Source organism: Hyperolius riggenbachi, chromosome 12 (genome assembly GCF_040937935.1).
Source record: "Hyperolius riggenbachi isolate aHypRig1 chromosome 12, aHypRig1.pri, whole genome shotgun sequence".
NCBI classification, from domain to species: Eukaryota; Metazoa; Chordata; class Amphibia; order Anura; family Hyperoliidae; genus Hyperolius; species Hyperolius riggenbachi.
This window is the reverse complement of record NC_090657.1, coordinates 155,449,538-155,472,657: the sequence shown is the minus strand read 5'-3', so window position 1 is coordinate 155,472,657 and position 23,120 is coordinate 155,449,538. Positions and strand designations below refer to the sequence as shown.

The following is a 23,120-nucleotide window of genomic DNA, read 5'->3' as shown; positions in this document are numbered from 1 at the left end:
CGCGAGATTGCAAAAAAGGTCTCAAAAAATAAATAAATCGCTGGTTATCTGAAAAATTGTTGGGAAAATCGCGTAGTGGGTAACCACTTTTTTTTCTGCTTACAGATTTTTATTTTTCATTTTTGGTTGAACTTGATGGATGGATGGCTTCTTTCAACCAATGACAAGACAAGACAAGACAAGACAAATAACATTTATATTGCGCTTTTCTCCTTGCGGACTCAAAGCGCCAGAGCTGCAGCCACTAGGGCGCGCTCTATTGGCAGTAGCAGTGTAAGGGAGACTTGCCAAAGGTCTCCTACTGAATTAGTGCTGGCTTACTGAACAGGCAGAGCCGAGATTCGAACCCAGGTCTCCTGTGTCAGAGGCAGAGCCCTTAACCATTACACCATCAGCCAACTGCCAACCAATGCAACTATGTAATTTATGTCTAGTTTTTAAAGGGCCCTGAAGGTGCACACACACTCTATAACTGTCATTCATAGGGTTAGGGACTTGATGCCTAGGGGAACAGGTTTGGGAATAAGCACATAAACACATTGCACAGCTACAACTGAGCAATGGGTACTATTGCTACGGGTGAGGAGGAGGAGGGATAAAGATGCAATACAAATAGGGAGGAATAAGGAGGTTCCTTTTCATTGTGCATTGAAGAGTCTGCATTGAATTGTTTTAACCGGGACAAGCCAAGTAATGTATTTTTAGGTGATTTACAACTGTGGCACTTGTCATGTAAAAATTAGGAAGGGGAAACATGAAAAAATGTAATCTTTTGTGTTTACACCTCATGTTCTTCAATAAAGTACCTAGGAAATAAAAAAAAAAAACACTTGAAAAAAAAAAAAAACCAAACCTACAGTCCCTCTCTCATTCGTTAACTGGAAACTACCTGTACTTTTGCTTTGCCTATAATTCTACTTTAATATTCCCATGTAGGTGATTATTCAGAAGGTCATTTGAGGTTGACAATCTGCCTTGACTGCTGGTTTTTACTGGAAGTCTCATGAAAAATCACCAGGCAGTTCCTTGGCGTCTATTTATCTTCCAGTTAGATCTACAAATCCAACAGGCAAGAACAGACAAAACTGAGTTGATGGACTGCATTCCTGGTTACACTGTAGTTAAACACCCATTATTTAAACATACATTATAGTTTAATGTTTACAAATAAGAAATGAAGTTTGCTTTCCAGGTATATCAGAAAGAAGATTGTTGGCTCAGTTATCAACATGTAGATTGTTGTGTGGGAACTTCAACGTGTCAAATTCCACCTCTTGCAAAGCACTGAGGCATTCTGCTGCACTGTATTGTGTAGAGATCAGAATCAGAATCATTTTATTTCGCCAAGCATGACTGGGTCAAGCCCGGAATTGGGTTTGGCACAATGGAGCGGTACATAGAAAGAAAGGCAGGAAAAACATTATAACAGTAATACCTCATACTCAAATATAGACATACACAAATGTACAATCAGTATTCATCTTTCAAAAAACACACTGCAGAAGCCTACCGCTCCTATGCCAGGTGGTAGGGCGCTAATAGAGGGTGGTAGAATGTTAAGGGAGTTCAGGAGGCTAAGGGCCATCGGGAAGAAAGAGTTCTTGTGTCTGGTGGTCTTGGTGGTGATGGCCCGGAGTCTCCGACCCAGTGGAAGTGGGGTGAAAAAACAGTGGCCTGGGTGAGAGAGGTCACTTGCAATTCTCAGTGCCCTGGCTCACAGTCTTGTGTTATACAGGTGGTCAAGTGGGGGCAGAGGTCTCCTAATGATCCTCTCCGCCGACCGAATGATCCTCTGTAATTTGTGCCTGTCACTGGCGGTGGCTCCCACATACCAGACCAGAGGACATACCTACAGACACAAGGACAGTAATGTAGTTTGCAAAACATTTATTTGGTTTTATTTTATTTATTATTCCGAATAAACTGCTGAACCAACATGTATCACATTTCCATTTACCATATAAAGGTGGCCACTAACCATACAATTTGCCAAAAGATTTGTTTATGAACGATTGGAAATGATCATTTGAGACCACTATTGGACAAAAAACTAACCAATACAATCAGATTAACAGGAAAAATTGGATGGATTTCATTAATCTGATTGGATTAGAGATTTTCGTCCATTAGTGTTCCCAAACGATCATTTCCAAACGTTCATACGAATAATTGTACGTAAACGATCAAACAAAATTTGAAATTATATCGGGATTGATCAAGCGGTCTCAGAAACCTGTCAGAGACTTATGGTGGCCACTAATGATCCAATCATTTTCATCCAATCTTACCATTTCTATGTAATAGAAGAGACTGCCTATAGTATCCATTCGTTATATTCACTCATTTTAGGCCTCTTTCACAGTGCGACGTTACAAAATGTTATAACGCAGAGCAATACAAAGTCTGTGCGACATTCACAGTGCACATGTTGCGTTGTGTGTAATGTGTAGCAATATTTAGAAAGTGCTGCATGCTATGCGTTTAGCAATAAATCTGATGCGTTGTGTGTGTTGCACATGCTCAGTAGTTTGTTTTTTTTAAATGTAACGCATGCGCCATTTTCGTTCCATCACTGTGCGACGAAAACGGCGCACCAAACGCAGGACTAAAGAATGTACTATAACGTCCAAGTTATAGTCTTACAATGCGTTGCATTAGGGGCACATTATGCGACCTTAACGTCGCATCAAATGCAACGTCCCACTGTGAAAGAGGCCTTACTCTTCTACTACATAAATTTGGTAAAATTGGATGGAAAATATTGGATCATTAGTGGCCACCATAAGTGTCTGACAGGTTTCTGAGACCTCTTGATCAATCCCTGTTCAATAGAATATTGAAACATGCGCATGTGCTATGGCAAGAGATTCAATTTTAGTTACATAGTTATTTTGGTTGAAAAAAGACATACGTCCATCGAGTTCAACCAGTATAAAAGTACAACACCAGCCTGCTCCCTCACATATCCCTGTTGATCCAGAGGAAGGCGAAAAAACCCTTACAAGGCATGGTCCAATTAGCCCCAAAAGGGAAAAATTCCTTCCCGACTCCAGATGGCAATCAGATAAAATCCCTGGATCAACATCATTAGGCATTACCTAGTAATTGTAGCCATGGATGTCTTTCAACGCAAGGAAAGCATCTAAGCCCCCTTTAAATGCAGGTATAGAGTTTGCCATAACGACTTCCTGTGGCAATGCATTCCACATCTTAATCACTCTTACTGTAAAGAACCCTTTCCTTAATAAATGGCTAAAACGTTTTCCTCCATGCGCAGATCATGTCCTCTAGTCCTTTGAGAAGGCCTAGGGACAAAAAGCTCATCCGCCAAGCTATTATATTGCCCTCTGATGTATTTATACATGTTAATTAGATCCCCTCTAAGGCGTATTTTCTCTAGACTAAATAAACCCAGTTTATCTAACCTTTCTTGATAAGTGAGACCTTCCATCCCACGTATCAATTTTGTTGCTCGTCTCCGCACCTGCTCTAAAACTGCAATATCTTTTTTGTAATGTGGTGCCCAGAACTGAATTCCATATTCCAGATGTGGCCTTACTAGAGAGTTAAACAGGGGCAATAATATGCTAGCATCTCGAGTTTTTATTTCCCTTTTAATGCATCCCAAAATTGTTAGCTTTAGCTGCAGCTGCTTGGCATTGAGTACGATTATTTAACTTGTTGTCGAGGAGCACTCTTTAGTCCTTCTCCAAGTTTGATGTCCCCAACTGTATCCCATTTATTTTGTATGGTGCTAGACCATTAGTACGTCCAAAATGCATGACTTTACATTTGTCAACATTGAATTTAATCTGCCATGTATGTGCCCATATAGCCATCCTATCCAGATCCTGTTGCAATATGACACTATCTTCCTGAGAGTTGATGATTCTGCACAATTTTGTATCATCTGCAAAAATAGCAACATTGCTCACTACTGCATCTACTAGGTTAATAAATAAATTGAAGAGCACTGGACCCAGAATAGACCCCTGTGGGACCTCACTGCTAACAGTCTCCCATTTTGAGTACGATCCATTGACCACAACTCTTTGTTTTCTGTCCATTAGCCAGTTCCCTATCCAAGCACACAGACTCTTCCAGTCCTTGCATCCTCAACTTTTGCACCAGACTTTTGTGGGGAACAGTGTCAAAGGCCTTTGCAAAGTCCAAGTATATCACATCTACAGCATTCCCAATATCCATATTAGCATTCACTACCTCATAAAAGCTGAGCATGTTAGTCAAACAGGACCTGTCTTTAGTAAACCCATATTGATGCTGAGAAATAAGATTATTTTCTAGTATGAAGTCATGTATAGTATCTCTTAGTAACCCCTCAAATAGTTTGCATACAACTGATGTTAAGCTTACAGGTCTATAATTTCCTGGATCTGATTTTTTGCCCTTCTTAAATAATGGGAAAACGTGGGCTGTACGCCAATCCACTGGGACTCTGCCAGTTGAAAGAGTCACAAAAGATAAGATAAAGGGGTTTATCTATAACTGAACTTAATTCCCTTAGGACCCGAGGATGCATGCCATCTGGGCCATGTGCCTTGTCTATTTTTAATTTATTTAGTCTTGCTTTCACTTCTTCCTGCGTTAAGTATTTAATATTACAGTTAGAAGATTGAGACTCTTCTGCCTCTGTAATTTGCAACAGTGCTGTTTCTTTTGTGAAGACAGAAGCAAAGAAAGCATTTAATAACTCTGCCTTACCTTGGTCATCCACCATTGAGTTCCCCCCCCTCATCCTTTAGGAATCCTATACAGTCAACCTTTCTTTTTTTAGAGTTAATGTACTTGTAAAACTTTTTTGGGTTAGATTTGATATCCCTAGCGATTTGTTTTTCAGCTTCAATCTTTGGCTGCCTAATTTCTTTTTTACAATTTTTATTGCACTCCTTATAATTGCTTAGTGCAGCCTCTGTCCCCTCCTGTTTTAGGACCTTATAGGCATTCTTTTTCCTCTTCATTTTATCCCTAACCTTTCTATTCATCCATAGAGGCCTTTTTTTATTCCTAGACATTTTGTTTCCATATGGGATATACATACTATACATACTACAATATTGATTGTAGTTGGCAATCAAGTTTATTAAAAGAGATCATCAGCTCATTCAATCAATCAGGAGTTAGTAAGGAACTGAGTAAGAACATTAATCGAATTAGGTGTGGTACCTTAACCACTTCAGGATTGTAGGTCCCCCCCCCCTAGCTCTGCCCATCTCCCACCTCCATGCTTGGCTGTCCGCTAGAGAGGCTCCAATCGCGATCTCCTCTCATCCCCGCGTCATTGGAAGCTTACTGCACAGATGACGCGAACGGGAGCGCGCATTATTCGTCTGTGTTAGGCGAATAATAGCCCGGTGCCGAGGAATGGCAGATCGGAGGAGGACCGCGTGGGACACGACAGCTACAGGGGGCTGATAAAAGCCCAAGATAAGTGTCTGTTTTTATCAGCAGCAGCCCCCACAGAACCCCTTTAAACCCTTCATGACAACAGGACGTATACGGTATATACTGACCTTATATTTGTGGAGAGTGCACTACCAGTTTGTTACTAAATGTGGCACATTTGGTATCATTTTAACCGTGACGAGTTGTAGAATACATTTTGGTGTGTCTTAAAGCTTGGATCCACGTCACATAAAAAATAAATAGGGACAAACTCAATAAAAACATAAAAAGTAATTTTCAAAACTGTGATCAAACCTGGGAAAGTTGTATGAAAACTATAAGAGACATATGGGGTAACATTTTAACTGTGATAGATAGTAGAATAAAGTTTAGGGAGTTTTAGGGATGAGGCCCATGTCTTGTGTATTCTTTTTAGTCACAAACTGAATCAAAAGCAATTACATTTTTGCATATTCTGTACTAAAATAAAAGACTTGTAAAATTAAAACAAAGTTACAGAATATAAAAGAAAAAACATATTGTTACCTTCGGAACTTGGCTTTTTAAATATGTATGCCATGAGGGTATATTACTATTTTTGAAAATAAGGTATTGGAATCATCGATAGTGTACGAGTTATACTGGATGTAAATGGAGAAATACTGTGTTTTTACATTTTCCCCTTATTTTCCCTTTAAAATGCATAGAAAATAAGGTAATTACTAAAAAAAATAAAAATAAAAATCACACACTAACAGCCTAATTTTTCCTGAAAAAAACAATATATAGATCATTTAGGTGTGATAAGTAGTAATAAAGTTATTGGTGAATGAATGGGAGCAGCGCTGATATGTGAAAATTGCTCTTGTCCTGAAGAGGTTAATGCGTGTACCAAATTAGAAGAATAGAGTATTGGCAAGCGTACCCTTACCGATACTCTACTGGCTTTGTGGTGTACTTATTGCCTTCATCCTTTTACAGCCTAACCCTGCCCCCCCAAACGACGACTTGGCAGCCAACCGACCATTCCATTATCGTTTTGGATAAAAATCTGTGCCACTAAGAGCTTGCCCGATTGACGATTCAACCAATTTCGGGCCCATGTATCGACAGAACATGCTGCAAAATCTCAGGCAGACAAAGCTCAATCTGTCGTGCGACTGTAATGGCGTGCAATATCGGGACAAGTGGGATGGAACCTCTGGCGCTGCTCTCCCTAGTGCAAAATGTGCCACACCCACACCCCCGTCCATGAATACTTTACCAGTTGGTGTCCAGCGCTGTTTCTGTCCTCTTCCTCATGCAAACGCACCCCATGAGGTTGCCGATGCATTACACGGCGCATGTGTAATGTCACAACACAGGCGACATCACTAGGCCGATTCCCGAAAGATTTCATGCTGAAATCGATTAGAAATCGGCCTGTTTATGGCAGCTAACAGATCCTTCTCTGATCAGATTCGATCAGAGAGAGTTCTGTCTCTTGGCAAGTCGGCTGCCAAAATCGTGGGCACCTTAACTGTCTTTTTTATTCTACCACGTAAAAGCAAAACTCTTAAAATAACACTTATCCCAACCACTAGCTATATCCTCACCATTACCTTGTTAGCAGTAACCCAGAGCAAGGCTTGGGATGGAAATCCGCAGCTCAGAACATTAACCCCGAACTGGATCCATGAGAGGTGTGTAATGTGCAGTGTTTCCGCACATCAATCTAGCGGTATGATTTTTAGAGTGTAATAGCTTGTGAAAAAGTTGCACCGTTTTTAGACAAAATCTGAAAGTAATCATACCGCCAGGGAGGTTAAACTCTCTAGTGCCAGATAGAAGAAGAAGAACTGAGCACTGGGCATTTTTCACATGCGTAAGCCTCTTTAGAGATCTTCCTACACAGAGCATTAATCACCATGATCAGATTCTGCAATCAAGAGTTTGCAGTGAGGAGGTTGGAAAGGGAAGTGTTAAATATATAGCTACCAGCATGAAATTATATGCCAGGTATGCAGATACGTCATTATACCTCAGTCCTGTCAGTGCATCTCCGAATGCACATTTTCCCAGCGTAATTCTGATAAAAGTAGTTTCCTGTTGGTGAAAATTAAAGTATGGGTGAAAGGGCAAGTTTAGATTTTCCCAATAGGTAGTTGAACCATATTTAAAAAATGTAATGTACTAACACTGTATTTTCATACAAAGACACCCATGAGTATCTTGCTAATATTGATCAGCAGCCCTACTTAAAATGCATCGAAGCAGAGAACTAAAAAAAAAAAAAAAAAAAAAAGGAAAAAATGAAATAGATACCAACCTCACTAGTGAGAAGCCACTAAGTCTAGAGGGTTCCCCAATCCTTTTGCAACCCACTTCCAGAACTGGGTCCCTTCTAAACATATTCGGGAAGAGCTTAGCCTCACTCCCACCATGTACAAGCACATCCGTACTAAGCATGCCTGAGTAAGGTCCAAGCTTGCCCAGTAGAATGAAGCTGCTCATGCATGTATTTTTTTTTTCTGTGTGCAAAAGCACTTCAATCTATTGGGTATGCGCAAATCTTACTCTTGCATTCCCAGTATAGATGTACTGTTATATGGACAGAGGGTGGCCAAAAGGAGAAGTTCTTGGGAAGAAACCATGGGCTAGAAGAGGATCTAGGAAGCTTCTGGACCATCCAAAAACTTCCCACCACCCAAGTATCCAAAGTTTACCCCCTCCCTGCCTCCTCATCCTATGTTTTCTTTAAATGTCCACTATAGCAAAAAAAATAATAATAATAATTGTGTGTAAGAAGTAGATTTCTCCCACAGCCAAACACACAATTAAATTAGTTTTCTTCTTTGTTGCTGTCACTTACAATAAGCAGAAATAAATTGTGACAAATCTGTCAGGTTTTGGACTAGTCCATCTTCTCCTGTGAGATTCTCAGCATATTCATATGGGGGGGGGGGGGACATATTCATATGGGGGGACATATGATGTAACATTTTAACTGTGCTAGATAGTAGAATACATTTTAGGGATGAGGCCCATGTCTTGTGTATTGTTTTTAGTTGCAAACTGAATCAAAAGCAATTCAATTTTTGCATATTCTGTACTAAAATAAAAGACTTGTAAAATTAAAACAAAGTTAAAGAATATAAAAGAAAAAACATATTGTTACCTTCGGAACTTGGCTTTTTAAATATGTATGCCATGAGGGTATATTACTATTTTGAAAATAAGGTATTGGAATCATCGATAACGTACGAGGAAGCAAAAACAGAAAAAAAGACACCTTTATTTCCAAATACAATAATGTCACCATACATTGTACTAGGAACATAATCTAAATGTAATCAGGATGGATGAGCAAATACAATTAGTGGGTTTAACTTATACTTAGCATTGTTTATTGTAAAGTTATACTGGATGTAAATGGAGAAAGTGTGTTTTTTCAACTTTTTCCCTTTAAAATGCATAGAAAATAAGGTAATTACTAAAAAAAAAACCAAAAAAAACCCCACCACACACTAAACTATTTGTCCTGAAAAAAAACAATATAGAGATTATTTAGGTGTGATAAGTAGTAATAAAGTTATTGGTGAATGAATGGGAGCAGTGCTGATATGTGAAAATTGCTCTGGTCCTAAAGTGGTTAATGCGTGTACCAAATAAGAAGAATAGAGTATTGGCAAGTGTACCCTTACCGATACTGGCTTTGTGGTGTACTTATTGCCATCATCCTTTTACAGCCAAAAGGCCCATACACACGTCCGTTTTTTGCGAACGACGGGTCGTTTGAACGACCCGTCGTTCAGTCGTTCGCCCGCTAAATCGGGCGTGTGTACAAGCTGTCGTTCATGTGATAAGAGCGAGTTTGAGCGATCCGCCTGGCGGATCGCTCAAACTCTTATCACGCGAACGACAGTCTGTACACACGCCCGATTTAGCGGGCGAACGACTGAATGACGGGACGTTCAAACGACCCGTCGTTCGTAAAAAACAAACGTGTGTATGGGCCTTAACCCTGCCCTCCTAAACGACGACTTGGCAGCCAACCGACCATTCCATTATCGTTTTGGGTAAAAATCTGTGCCACTAAGAGCTTGCCCGATTGACGATGCAACCAATTTCAGGCTCATGTACCGACCGAACATGCTGCAAAATCTCAGGCAGACGAAGCTCAATCTGTCGTACGACAGTAATGGCGTGCAATATCGGGACAAGTGGGATGGAACCTCTGGCGCTGCTCCCCCTAGTGCAAAATGTACCACACCCCTGTCCATGAATACTTTACCTGTTGGTGTCCAGCGCTGTTTCTGTCCTCTTCCTCATGCAAACGCACCCCATGAGGTTGCCGATGTATTATACGTTGGCGCATGTGTGATGTCACAGCACAGGCGACATCACTAGGCCGATTCCCGAAAGATTTCATGCTGAAATCGATAAGAAATCGGCCTGTCGTTTATGGCAGCCAACAGATCCTTCTCTGATCAGATTCGATCAGAGAGAGTTCTGTCTCTTGGTAGGTCGGCTGCCAAAATTGCTACATGCATGGGCACCTTAACTGTATTTTTTCCTCTACCACATAAAAGCAAAACTCTTAAAATAACACCTATCCCAACCACTAGCTCTATCCTAACCTTTAACCTTATTAGCAGTAACCCAGAGCAAGGCTTGGGATGGAAATCCGCAGCTCAGAACATCCATGAGAGGTGTGTAATGTGCAGGGTTTCCGCATATCAATCTAGCAGTATGATTTTTAGGGTCTAATAGCTTATGACAAAGTTGCACCACTTTTAGACAAAAATCTGAAAGTAATCATACCGCCAGGGAGGTTAAACTCCCTTGTGCCAGATGGAAGAAGAACTGAGCACTGCCCATTTTGCGCATGTGTAAGCATCTTTAGAGATCTTCCTACACAGAGCATTAATCACCATGATCAGATTCTGCAATCAGAGTTTGCAGTGAGGAGGTTAGAAAGGGAAGTGTTAAATATATAGCTACCAGCATGAAATTGTATGCCAGGTATGCAGATACGTCATTATACCTCAGTCTTGTCAGTGCATCTCCGAATGCACATTTTCCAAGCGTAATTCTGAATCAGCGCTGCGTAATATGTTGGCGCTTTATAAATACAATAAATAAATAATAAATAAACACAGTAGTTTCCTGTTGGGAAAATCTAAACTTGCCCTTTCACCCATACTTTAATTTTCACCAATAGGTAGTTGAACCATATTTAAAAAATGTAGTGTACTAACACTGTATTTTCATACAAAGACACCCATGAGTATCCTGCTAATATTGATGAGCAGCCCTACTTAAAATGCATCTAGGCAGAAAAAAAATGAAATAGATACCAACCTCACTAGTGTAAAGCTACTGAGTCTAGAGGGTTCCCCAATCCTTTTGCAGCCCACTTCCAGAACTGGGTCCCTTCTAAACATATTCGGGAAGAGCTTAGCCTCGCTCCCACCATGTACAAGCACATCCGTACTAGGCATGCCTGAGTAAGGTCCAGGCATGCCCAGTAGAATGAAGTTGCTCATGCATGTATTTTTTTTTTCTGTGTGCAAAAGCACTTCATTCTATTGGGTATGCGCGAATCTTACTCTTGCATGCCCCATATAGATGTACTGTTACATGGACAGAGGGTGGCCACAAGAAGGAGAAGCTCCTGGGAAGGAACCATGGGCTAGAAGAGGATCTAGGAAGCTTCTGGACCATCCAAAAACTTCCCACCACCCAAGTATCCAAAGTTTACCCCCTCCCTGCCTCCTCATCCTATGTTTTCTTTAAATGTCCACTATAGCAAAAAAAAAAAATAATAAAAATAATAATTGTGTGTAAGAAGTAGATTTCTCCCACAGCCAAACACACAATTAAATTAGTTTTCTTCTTTGTTGCTGTCACTTACAATAAGCAGAAAAAACATGTGACAAATCTGTCAGGTTTTGGACTAGTCCATCTTCTCCTGGGAGATTCTCAGCATATTCATATGGGGGGGGGGGAGGACATATTCATTTGGGGAACATATGATGTAACATTTTAACTGTGCTAGATAGTTGAATACATTTTAGGGATGAGGCCCATGTCTTGTGTATTCTTTTTAGTCGCAAACTGAATCAAAAACAATTCAATTTTTGCATATTCTGTACTAAAATAAAAGACTTGTAAAATTAAAACAAAGTTACAGAATATAAAAGAAAAAACATATTGTCACCTTCGGAACTTGGCTTTTTAAATATGTATGCCATGAGGGTATATTACTATTTTGAAAATAAGGTATTGGAATCATCGATAATGTACGAGGAAGCAAAAACAGAAAAAAAGACACCTTTATTTCCAAATACAATAATGTCACCATACATTGTACTAGGAACATAATCTAAATGTAATCAGGATGGATGAGCAAATACAATTAGTGGGTTTAACTTATACTTAGCATTGTTTATTATAAAGTTATACTGGATGTAAATGGAGAAGTGTGTTTTTTCAATTTTTTCCCTTATTTTCCCTTTATAATGCATAGAAAATAAGGTAATTACTAAAAAAAAAATAAAAAAAAAAATACCATCACACACTAAAAGCCTAATTTGTCCTAGAAAAAAAACAATATATAGATCATTTAGGTGTGATAAGTAGTAATAAAGTAATGGGTGAATGAATGGGAGCAGCGCTGACGTGAAAATTGCTCTGGTCCTGAAGTGGTTAATGCGTGTACCAAATTAGAAGAATAGAGTATTGGCAAGCGTACCCTTACCGATACTCTACTGGCTTTGTGGTGTACTTATTGCCTTCATCCTTTTACAGCCTAACCCTGCCCTCCCAAACGACGACTTGGCAGCCAACCGACCATTCCATTATCGTTTTGGATAAAAAATCTGTGCCAATTCCCGAAAGGTTTAATGCTGAAATCGATTAGAAATCGGCCTGTCGTTTATGGCAGCCAACACATCCTTCTCTGATCAGATTCAATCAGAGAGAGTTCTGTCTCTTGGTAGGTCGGCTGCCAAAATCGCTACATGCATGGGCACCTTAACTGTCTTTTTTCCTCTACCACGTAAAAGCAAAACTCTTAAAATAACACTTATCCCAACCACTAGCTCCATCCTCACCATTAACCTTGTTAGCAGTAACCCAGAGCCAGACTTGGGATGGAAATCCGCAGCTCAGAACATTAACCCCGAACTGGATCCATGAGAGGTGTGTAATGTGCAGGGTTTCCGCACATCAATCTAGCGATACGATTTTTAGGGTCTAATGGCTTGTGAAAAAGTTGCACCATTTTTAGACAAAATCTGAAAGTAATCATACCACCAGGGAGGTTAAACTCTCTAGTGCCAGATAGAAGAAGAACTGAGCACTGGCCATTTTTCACATGTGTAAGCATCTTTAGAGATCGTCCTACACAGAGCATGAATTACCATGATCAGATTCTGCAATCAGAGTTTGCAGTGAGGAGGTTAGAAAGGGAAGTGTTAAATCTATAGCTACCAGCATGAAATTATACGCCAGGTATGCAGATACGTCATTATACTTCGGTCCTGTCAGTGCATCTCCGAATGCACATTTTCCCAGCATAATTCTGATAAAAGTAGTTTCCTGTTGGTGAAAATTAAAGTATGGGTGAAAGGGCAAGTTTAGATTTTCCCAATAGGTAGTTGAACCATATTTAAAAAATGTAATACACTGTATTGTCATACAAAGACACCCATGAGTATCTTGCTAATATTGATGAGCAGCCCTACTTAAAATGCATCGAAGCAGAGAACTAAAAAAAAAAAAAAAAGAATTAGATACCAACCTCACTAGTGAGAAGCCACCCACTGAGTCTAGAGGGTTCCCCAATCCTTTTGCAGCCCACTGTTCCAGAACTGGGTCCCTTCTAAACATATTTGGGAAGACTTTAGCCTCGCTCCCACTATGTACAAGCACATCCGTACTAGGCATGCCTGAGTAAGGTCCAAGCATGCCCAGTAGAATGAAGCTGCTCATGCATGTATTTTTTTCTGTGAAAAAGCACTTCATTCTATTGGGTATGCGCAAATCTTACTCTTGCACGCCCAGTATAGATGTACTGGTACATGGACAGAGGGTGGCCACAAGAAGGAGAAGTTCCTGGAAAGGAACCATGGGCTAGAAGAGGATATAGGAAGATTCTGGACCATGCAAAAATTTCCCACCGCCCAAGTATCCAAATTTTACCCCCTCCCTGCCTCCTCATCCTATGTTTTCTTTAAATGTCCACTATAGCAAAAAAAAAAAAAATTAAATTTAAAAAATACTTGTGTGTAAGAAGTACATTTCACACCATTAATTACTTTTCTTCTTTGTTGCTGTCGCTTACAATAAGCAGAAATGTGACAAATCTGACAGGTTTTGGACTAGTCCATCTTCTCCTGGGAGATTCTCAGTATACGCATTATTCTTTACAAACGCATTCCGTGGAACGGATCTACACAAATATGTCAGACAGCTTCCATACTTGTTTGGCAGTTAAACTGAGCAACTGCCATTCAATATGTGCTTTTGAAAATAATGAACACCCTGAAAACTTCCTGTGAGGAAATAGATTAGTCAAAAACCTGGCAAATTTTCAGAGCTTTACAAGCTATTGTAACTGACAGCGTCGTAAGTGAAAAAAAAATAAAAAAGTCTATTATATCGCAATTTACTGTGGAACAATTTTATACATACTGTACACATACATTTTAAATGTTATAAAGTTAAGAAAAGGTGGGGGGAAAGGCTGAGCATCCATAAACACATGTTGCAATTGAATGGTTAATCGCACAGGCATACACCGCCTCTGCCAGACTGAAAAATGCATGCCCTGCATCCAAGACAAGTGCTAACATTTATTAAACTAGGTGGAACTTTAGCTTCCAATATGGTTTGCATACAAAGTATATTATACTAGACACTTGTGCCACGGTGAGGCAAACCTCCGGGCAAGTGACCTAACCTAAATTTAAAACATTGGGAGCAGCTAAGCAAAAAAATTGTGTAACTTACATTTTGTTGAACAGCGAGGAGAACGCCAGCGCATAGCTCTAAGGCTGCATCTGAAATGACCACCAGCTCAGTGTGCAGCACCTAAATAGATTTTCTGCACACTTCGCATTCAATTCAGATGCAAATCATATGCAAATCTGCTACTACTTATCATGCATCATGAGATTCCTGTTTGCATGATAAGTAGTAGCAGATTTGCATATGATTTGCATCTGAATTGAATGTGAAGTGTGCAGAAAATCTATTTAGGTGCTGCACACTGAGCTGGTGGTCATTTCAGATGCAGCCTTAGTGGTATGCGCTGGCGTTCTCCTTGCTGATTTTAAATGTTATACTTTTTCATGATAGTGGTCCTGTAAGAATACTTATTAGTTTGTACTTCTTAGAGCACACCGTACAGTCACTTTAACAAGCCTTTATTTTACAGGCATGGAATCCATACACAGGATTGGCTGATTCGTGAAAGAATTAAATTCTCTGATGATTCGATACAGAAACCTGATGGGGAATTTGCTAGGTATGTCACTTTCTTTCAGCTCTTCTATACAGATTTCAAATATGAAATAAATCACCATGCACTTCTTTTAACATGGACATTTACCATGTCAAGTCTAAAACGCGTAGGTTTTAGGAATGCACACTGTAGCATGTTTATTTTTGTTCTTTGTCTGGTAGAGTTTATCTTTAATTTTAAGAATTCAGCCTCCCTAATGCTGGGCATACATGTGTCGACCTTGCGGCTCAATTAGCCGCCGGATCGACTCCCGCCGCGTCCCCGCCGCCGTCCGGATCGATTCCCGCTCGTCCCCACGGGTGCTTCCTTATCTTCCACTCGACTCCCCACTATTGTCTGCCTGCGGGGATCGAGCAGGGTATCGATCCGGCGGGTCATCGGACCTGACGGAAATTATCAGCTGGGAGCATCAGCGGCTCAATACACGGTACAGAAATGTACTGTGTATCCCCAGCATAAAAGCAAACCTTGAACCCAATGCATTGTATGTGTAATATGGATAATGAATAGAACAATAGAAAACAATTAGACTTTTCTTTGCTTCTAATGTTCTATTTCTTAGCTGTACTACAAATACAACTCATTGGCCCATATGCAATTCACTTTTTCTCCATGGTTTTCTCTGAGGTGATATTTTTAAACTACCGTATATACTCGAATACAAGTCGACCTTGTTTATAAGTCGACTCCAATATTCAACCCTCTTAAGCTGGAATTTTGTATTATTGACTCAAGTATAAGTCTACCCAGCAAAGTTAATGGTTGCACTTGGGGCCCAGGAGGGGTTATTGACAGCACTGCCTACAGTATTGCAGCCATTGACCCCTCCTGTCCCTTAAGTGCAGCCAATACCTCCTCCAGGCCCCCAAGTGCAGTAACGATTCATTCCCCTTTCTGCAGCCCAGTATTTCCCCCTGCGCCTTTCCTTGTTAATTGTTGTGACCAGGACTTTCAGACCTGTGTTTTCTCGGCATTTCCTTTCCTCAAAGTGTCACTTACCGCAGGGTCAGTGCAGTTTCTAGGCTAAAATGCACCCAGGGTGAGGGTGTAAAAATTGCACCCCCCCCCCCCCGGAGCAAGATATGGGTGCCCGCAGTATATGTTAGCCAGGTCTAGTTTCACTTAGTATAGGTCCCCCCAGTATAGGTAGCCAAGAATAGGTACCCTAGTATAGGTAGCCAGGCATAGGTGAGCCAGTATAGTTGCCCCCGCTATAGGTTAGCCAGGTAGGTGCCTCCAGTATAGGTAGCCAGTTTAGTTGCCCCCAGTATAGGTTAGATAGGCAGGCGCCCCCGGTATAAGTTAGATAGGTAGGTGCCCCAGTACAGGTTAGCTAGGTGGGTGCCTCTAATATAGGTAGCCAGAATAGTTGCCCCCAGCATAGGTTAGATAGGTAGGTGCCCCCAGTATAGGTCATTTAGGTAGGTGTCTCCAATATAGGTAGCCAGTATAGTTGTCACCTGTATAGGCTAGCTAGGTAGGTAGGTTCCCCCAATACAGGTTAGATAAGTGCCCCCAGTATAGGTTAGATAAGTAGCTGCCCCCCCAGTATAGGTTAGATAGGTAGCTGCCCCCCAGTATAGGTTAGATTAGGTAGCTGCCCCCCCTTCCAGTATAGGCTAGATTAGACAGGTGCCCCCCAGTATAGGTTAGATAGGTAGCTGCCCCCCAGTGTAGGTTAGATAGGTAGCTGCCCCCCAGTGTAGGTTAGATTAGGTAGGCGCCCCCCAGTATAGGTTAGATAGGTAGGTGCCCCCCAGTGTAGGTTAGATTAGGTAAGTGCCCCCCAGTAAAGGTTAGATTAGGTAGCTGCCCCACAGTGTAGGTTAGATTAGGTAAGTGCCCCCCAGTATAGGTTAGATAGGTAGTTGCCCCCCAGTGTAGGTTAGATTAGGTAAGTGCCCCCCAGTATAGGTTAGATAGGTAGCTGTCCACCATAATGGAGGGGGGAAGCACCGTAGCCGCGGGGAGGGCAACCCGACCTCTCCCGAGCCGCCCTCCGTGCTCCCCCCTCAGATGTATAGTGAGCAGCAGCAGCCAGGGAGGGAGCGCTGTATACAACATACCTCCCTGGCTCCAAGTGCTGCTCTCTCGTCGCCGGTCTTCTCCCATCTGCCTACACGCATATACATACGCTGCTTCCGGCTAAACAGGAAGCAGCGTGTGTATAAGCGTGTATGCAGAGAGAAGAAGACCGGCGGCGAGAGAGCAGCGCTTGGACCCAGGGAGGTATGTTGTATACAGCTCTCCCTCCCTGGCTGCTGCTCACTATACATCTGAGGGGGAGCACGGAGGGCGGCCCGGGAGAGGGAGGGAGAGGTCGGGTTGCCCTCCCCGCGGCTACGGTGCTTCCCCCCTCCATTACAGCGCCCCCCTCCCAACAGCGCCCCGGGCAGTGGCACGCCCCGCACGGGGCTAGAAACGGGCATGCGCAGGGTACATTGCTGCAAATGGGAATGTCACTATTAGTATACACATTACTCAGTGTTGCCCGTGTCTCGTGTATAAGTCGACCCCTATACTTTTATAAAGTGAATCAGACCTAAATTTCTATACTTATAGTCGAGTATATACAAGTCAATAAGATGTCTTTTAAGCCACCTGGAAACAAGAAAATTCTCAAAATAATTTTGATAGTACTTATTCACCTAATTTTTGGTACTTTCGTTGAAAAGTGCAGGAAAGTTATTTAAAATTGAAGATGAAAAATGATCTCCTAGGAGAAAACTCAGGTGAAAAAGAGAATTGCATATATTGGCCCCTTGGCTGTTATGCCATTAACTTTTTCTTCTGAGTTTACTCCTAGGTGATATTTTCACAACTTGTCAATAAAATGCACTTTAAACCACCAGCAAGCAAGAATATACTTAACCACTTGCCGACCGCGCACTCATAACGCGCGTCGGCAAAGTGGCAGCTGCAGGACCAGCGACGCAGTATTGCGTCGCCAGCTGCAGGCTGATTAATCAGGAAGCAGCCGCTCGTGCGAGCGGCTGATTCCTGTCAATTCACGGCGGGGGGCTCCGTGAATAGCCTGCGGGCCGCCGATGGCGGCTCGCAGGCTAAATGTAAACACAAGCGGAAATAATCCGCTTTGTTTACATTTGTACGGCGCTGCTGTGCAGCAGCGCCGTAAGGCAGATCGGCGATCCCCGGCCAATCAGCGGCCGGGGATCGCCGCCATGTGACAGGGGACGTCCCGTCACTGGCTGCACAGGACGGATAGCGTCCTGTGCAGCCCAGATCTCCAGGGGGGAACAGGTAGGAGAGGGAGGGGGAGGATTTCGCCGCGGAGGGGGGCTTTGAGGTGCCCCCCCCCCCGCAACACCCGCAGGCAGGAGCGATCAGACCCCCCCAGCACATCATCCCCCTAGTGGGGAAAAAAGGGGGGCGATCTGGTCGCTCTGCCTGCACGCTGATCTGTGCTGGGGGCTGCAGAGCCCACCCAGCACAGATCAGCTACAACAGCGCTGGTCGTTAAGGGGGGGTAAAGGGTGGGTCCTCAAGTGGTTAAAATAATTTTCATAGTACCTTTTCACTGACTATTTGGTACTTTATTAATTGCAAAGAGATGAAAAATTATTTTAAAGAGAAGATGAAAAAAATCTCAGTAGAAAAAAAAAAAAAAGTGTCTCAGTTTATTTTTGCTTTAGGTTTGCTTTAAGTTTATCACCAGGACCCTCATGCACTAAACGGAGTTAAAGTTACCGTGCGCAAGTGGTGCGATTTTATCAGTACTAATGCCAGGGGTGCAACGCCTCATTAGCACATGTACATTTATAGAAGTTGTCAAGGAAGTTCCCTTTATACAGACCCATGAAAAGCCTTATTCAATTTCACAACTTGTAGTGGATAGAGTCATCAAGCAAAACTTAATTTTAGCAGGACACATTCCCACCAGCAATATAGGGAGGTCTTTCCACTTACCATACTCAGTTCCTGATCTGATTTGTGTGACAGTCGTGAGTGAATAATTTGATGACCAAAGCGTGCCATTCCTGTGGGTCAGTTAAGGCCTCCTCTTTTGTAAGACAGTAATTCACTTTTAGATCCATTTAGCTTAAAGGCATACTATCGATTCACATATTTTTTTTCAATTGACACAGGAATTGTTTGGGAAGTGCTGCTAAGTACTGGTGTGCACATTTTAGTAGCAACTTCTTTGTTTACCGTTATCAAAATACTTTCAAACTTTACTGACGCCAAAACTGACGGCTGACTGAGCCATGAGGAGAGGGGAAATTCCCCTCACACTTGATCAGTTAACTCTATGTGTAGCTGTGTGTGTGACAGAGATAGACAGGACACAGGAGCTGCAGCTGTTAGGGGCTCTGTTTCTGACTGAAGTGTCTGAAGAGAGCAGAGGAAATGTAACTAATTGTCACAGCATTTTCATACGGTTTTTGCTTTCAGAGTTTGATATGTTTGATATTTGCTTTCTGTAGTCCGATATGCACCTCTGGCTGAGCATTGAAGCAGACACCCCTTCTGCAATTGATTTGTCCCAATATAGCTAAATCCTACCCTCAATAAATTACAGCTTTTGCCTCTGATATTTAACATGAAAAATAGGAAAAGGTTTACACAGCTACTTAGACATTATTTGTACATTGTCATTTTAGAACACTTGGGTATCGATAGTATTCCTTTAAGACTTGAAAAGCATCCAAACCTTTCAACGTGTTTGAACACTTAATTTTGGGTGGGACATAAAAAGCAGAATATCATCTGCAAACAAGGCAGTTGAGAGCGTTTCTCTACCAAGCTGTATGCTTCTGAATATGAAGGGGTTACAAGGAATGTACCATTTTGCAGGGAAAATGGAGAGGGGGTAAAGGAAACCTGTGGCTGGGTCCTCACTGCAGGTCTAAAGTGCAGGGATTTTATCTTAGGACTGTCTGCAGTGATATTCTTCTGGACAGGAGATCCCTTGTATTTTCTATGAGCATTTTTTTGTTGTTCCTCTTTACTTTTTGCATTTTTTTTTATGAATATTATTATTTCTCTCCTTTCTGACTTCTCTCCTTGTTTTTATCTTACGGTTTTTCTTATTCACCCTCTTGTGTTTCTCACTACACCAGAGCGGTTCTGGAGCGTTTTTTTAAAACGCTTGCTTGGCTAATGAAAGTGAATGGGATCTTGCACACTAGAGCAGTTCATTTTTTCCCAAACGCAAACTCCTGTCCTGCAGCATTTTTTAGATTTCTGCCTCAAAGTATAGGAAAGTGGAAACTGCTCTAAAAAAACGCTAGATCAGAGCAGTTTTCCAAGCATTTTTGTTACAGAAGCTTTTCAGTAACAGCTTTACTGTAACAAAATATCTGCTACACAAAAACGCTCCAAAAAACGCTCCAAAAAACGCTAGGTATCTTTAGAGAATCTCTCTAAACAGGCCTAGAATCGCTCTGAAAATCTGCTTCAAAAACCTCTAGCATTTTGTGTATCTGCTAGAGGTTTTGGGTGTGCACTGGCCCGTATACTTCCTTAAGGCCCGTACCCACCTTGCGATTTTGTCTGAGATTCTTGTGACTGTCGTTTTCACGATCATTTTCACGATCTTTTGGCATGTGTACAGACACGCATTTAGGCAAATGATGCTTTGCGTGTAGGCAAACGATGGGGCAATAATGACCGTCGTGGATCTTTAACCACTTGATGACCCAGCCTTTACCCCCCATTAAGGACCAGCGCTGTTTTTTGTGATCTGTGCTGGGTGGGCTCTGCAGCCCCCAGCACAGATCAGGGTGCATGCAGAGCGATCAGATCGCCCCCCTTTTTCCCCCCTATGAGGATGATGTGCAGGGGGGGGGGGTCTGATCGCTCCTGCCTGCCTGAGGTTTGCGGGGGGGGGCACCGCAAAGCCCCCCTCCGCAGAGAAATTCCCCCCCCCCCCCTCCCTCTCCTACCTGTCCCCCCTGGTGATCGGGGATCCGTCCTGTGCAGCCTGTGACAGGATGTCCTCTGTCACATGGCGGCAATCCCCGGCCTCTGATTGGCCGGGGATCGCCGATCTGCCTTACGGCGCTGCTGCGCAGCAGCGCCATTCACTGTAAACAAAGGTTACAAATATCTCCTGCGTTTACATTTAGTCTGCGAGCCGCGATCAGCGGCTCGCAGGCTTTTCACGGAGTCCCGCTCTGAGATCTAACAGGAAACGGCCGCTCGAGCGAGCGGCCTTTCCTGATTAATTAGGGAGGCACCTGGCGACGCAGATGTGCGTCGCTGGTCCTCCAGCTACCACTTTGTCGCCGCACGGTATGAGTGTGCAGTCGGCAAGTGGTTAAGATCCCACACAACGTCATGCAAAGTACCGCTCTCGCTAGAAATCTCGTTCATGACAGTTGTGTGCATCACGTGTTCCTGCAAGCAGGAAGATGGATTGGGGAACTTTGTTCGTCAGGAGGCGTCGCTGTAAGGTTCTCCAATCCATCATTAGGCAAGTATTCAAGTATGTATAAAATCTTTAGGTGGCTGGATGGTGTCATGGTTAAGGGCTCTGCCTCTGACACGGGAGACCAGGGTTCGAATCTTGGCTCCGCCTGTTCAGTAAGCCAGCACTTATTCAGTAGGAGACCTTTGGCAAGTCTCCCTAACACTGCTACTGCCTATAGAGTGCGCCCTAGTGGCTGCTGCTCTGATGCTTTGAGTCCGCCAGGAGAAAAGCGTGATATAAATGTTATTTGTCTTGTCATGTCTAATTCAGCTCTGGTACACTTTAACATTCCTCTCTTCCCCCACCTTTCTCTCTCTTCAGCCCCATTTCCCTTCCCTCTAGATTTGTTCCATTGACCCCCTTCCCCCTCTCTCCCACTCCTTTCTCTAGTCTTTTTCCTGTACTATAATTTTGAAGTAATGTGGACTTAGCTTCTGTGAAATTCATTGAAACTCATTATTTGAAGACATTTCGTTCTGTATAATGCTTATATTAATTTACCCCACTACATACACATTTTACAAGGGGTTTGGCTCTTTATATGCAACATCCCTGATGGTTACCCTTATGCAAATATTTTTCCACTGTTTTTAAATATGGTTATTGCTTTAAAGAGGAAATGTAGTGAAAATAACAAAATGAATAAAATTGCTTATTTTATACAATATTCATTTGTTGATTATTTAGTCAGAGTTTACTCATTGTAAAATCTTTCCTCTTCCTGATTTACATTCTAAAATTTATCACTGGTGGAGACATCTTTAGTTCTGCCAGGTGATCTGTACGGAATGTTCGTTACTGAGAGTTCTATGCACAGAGGGAGATATACAGTGGGTTGCAAAAGTATTCGGCCCCTTGCAGTTTTCCACATTTTGTCACATTACTGCCACAAACATGAATCAATTTTATTGGAATTCCACATGAAAGACCAATACAAAGTGGTGTACATGTGAGAAGTGGAATGAAAATCATACAGGATTCCAAACATTTTTTACAAATAAATAACGGCAAAGTGGTGTGTGCATAATTATTCGGCCCCCTTTGATCTGAGTGCAGTCAGTTGCCTATAGACATTGCCTGATGAGTGCTAATGACTAAATAGAGTGCACCTGTGTGTAATCTAATGTCAGTACAAATACAGCTGCTCTGTGAGGGCCTCAGAGGTTGTCTAAGAGAATATTGGGAGCAACAACACCATGAAGTCCAAAGAACACACAAGACAGGTCGGGGATAAAGTTATTGAGAAATTTAAAGCAGGCTTAGGCTACAAAAAGATTTCCAAAGCCTTGAACATCCCACGGAGCACTGTTCAAGCGATCAATCAGAAATGGAAGGAGTATGGCACAACTGTACACCTACCAAGACAAGGCCATCCACCTAAACTCACAGGCCAAACAAGGAGAGCGCTGATCAGAAATGCAGTCAAGAGGCCCATGGTGACTTAGGACGAGCTGCAGAGATCTACAGCTCAGGTGGGGGAATCTGTCCATAGGACAACTATTAGTCGTGCACTGCACAAAGTTGGCCTTTATGGAAGAGTGGCAAGAAGAAAGGCATTGTTAACAGAAAGCATAAGAAGTCCAGTTTGCAGTTTGCCACAAGCCATGTGGGGGACACAGCAACCATGTGGAAGAAGGTGCTCTGGTCAGATGAGACCAAAATGGAACTTTTTGGCCAAAATGCAAAACGCTATGTGTGGCAGAAAACTAACACTGCACATCACTCTGAACACACCATCCCCACTGTCAAATATGGTGATGGCAGCATCATACT

The 23,120-nt window shown here is 42.3% G+C and overlaps 1 protein-coding gene across 3 annotated transcripts in view; it reads left to right on the top strand.

The window, feature by feature from the left end:
* ST6GALNAC2 (ST6 N-acetylgalactosaminide alpha-2,6-sialyltransferase 2) overlaps nt 1-23,120 on the top strand; it is a 230,125-nt gene that overhangs the window by 124,196 nt on the left and 82,809 nt on the right. For all 3 annotated transcript variants that reach the window (XM_068264437.1, XM_068264435.1, XM_068264436.1), the window contains one exon: nt 14,828-14,917. In XM_068264437.1, the coding sequence (XP_068120538.1) occupies nt 14,828-14,917 (90 nt within the window). The remainder of the gene's footprint in view (nt 1-14,827; nt 14,918-23,120) is intronic.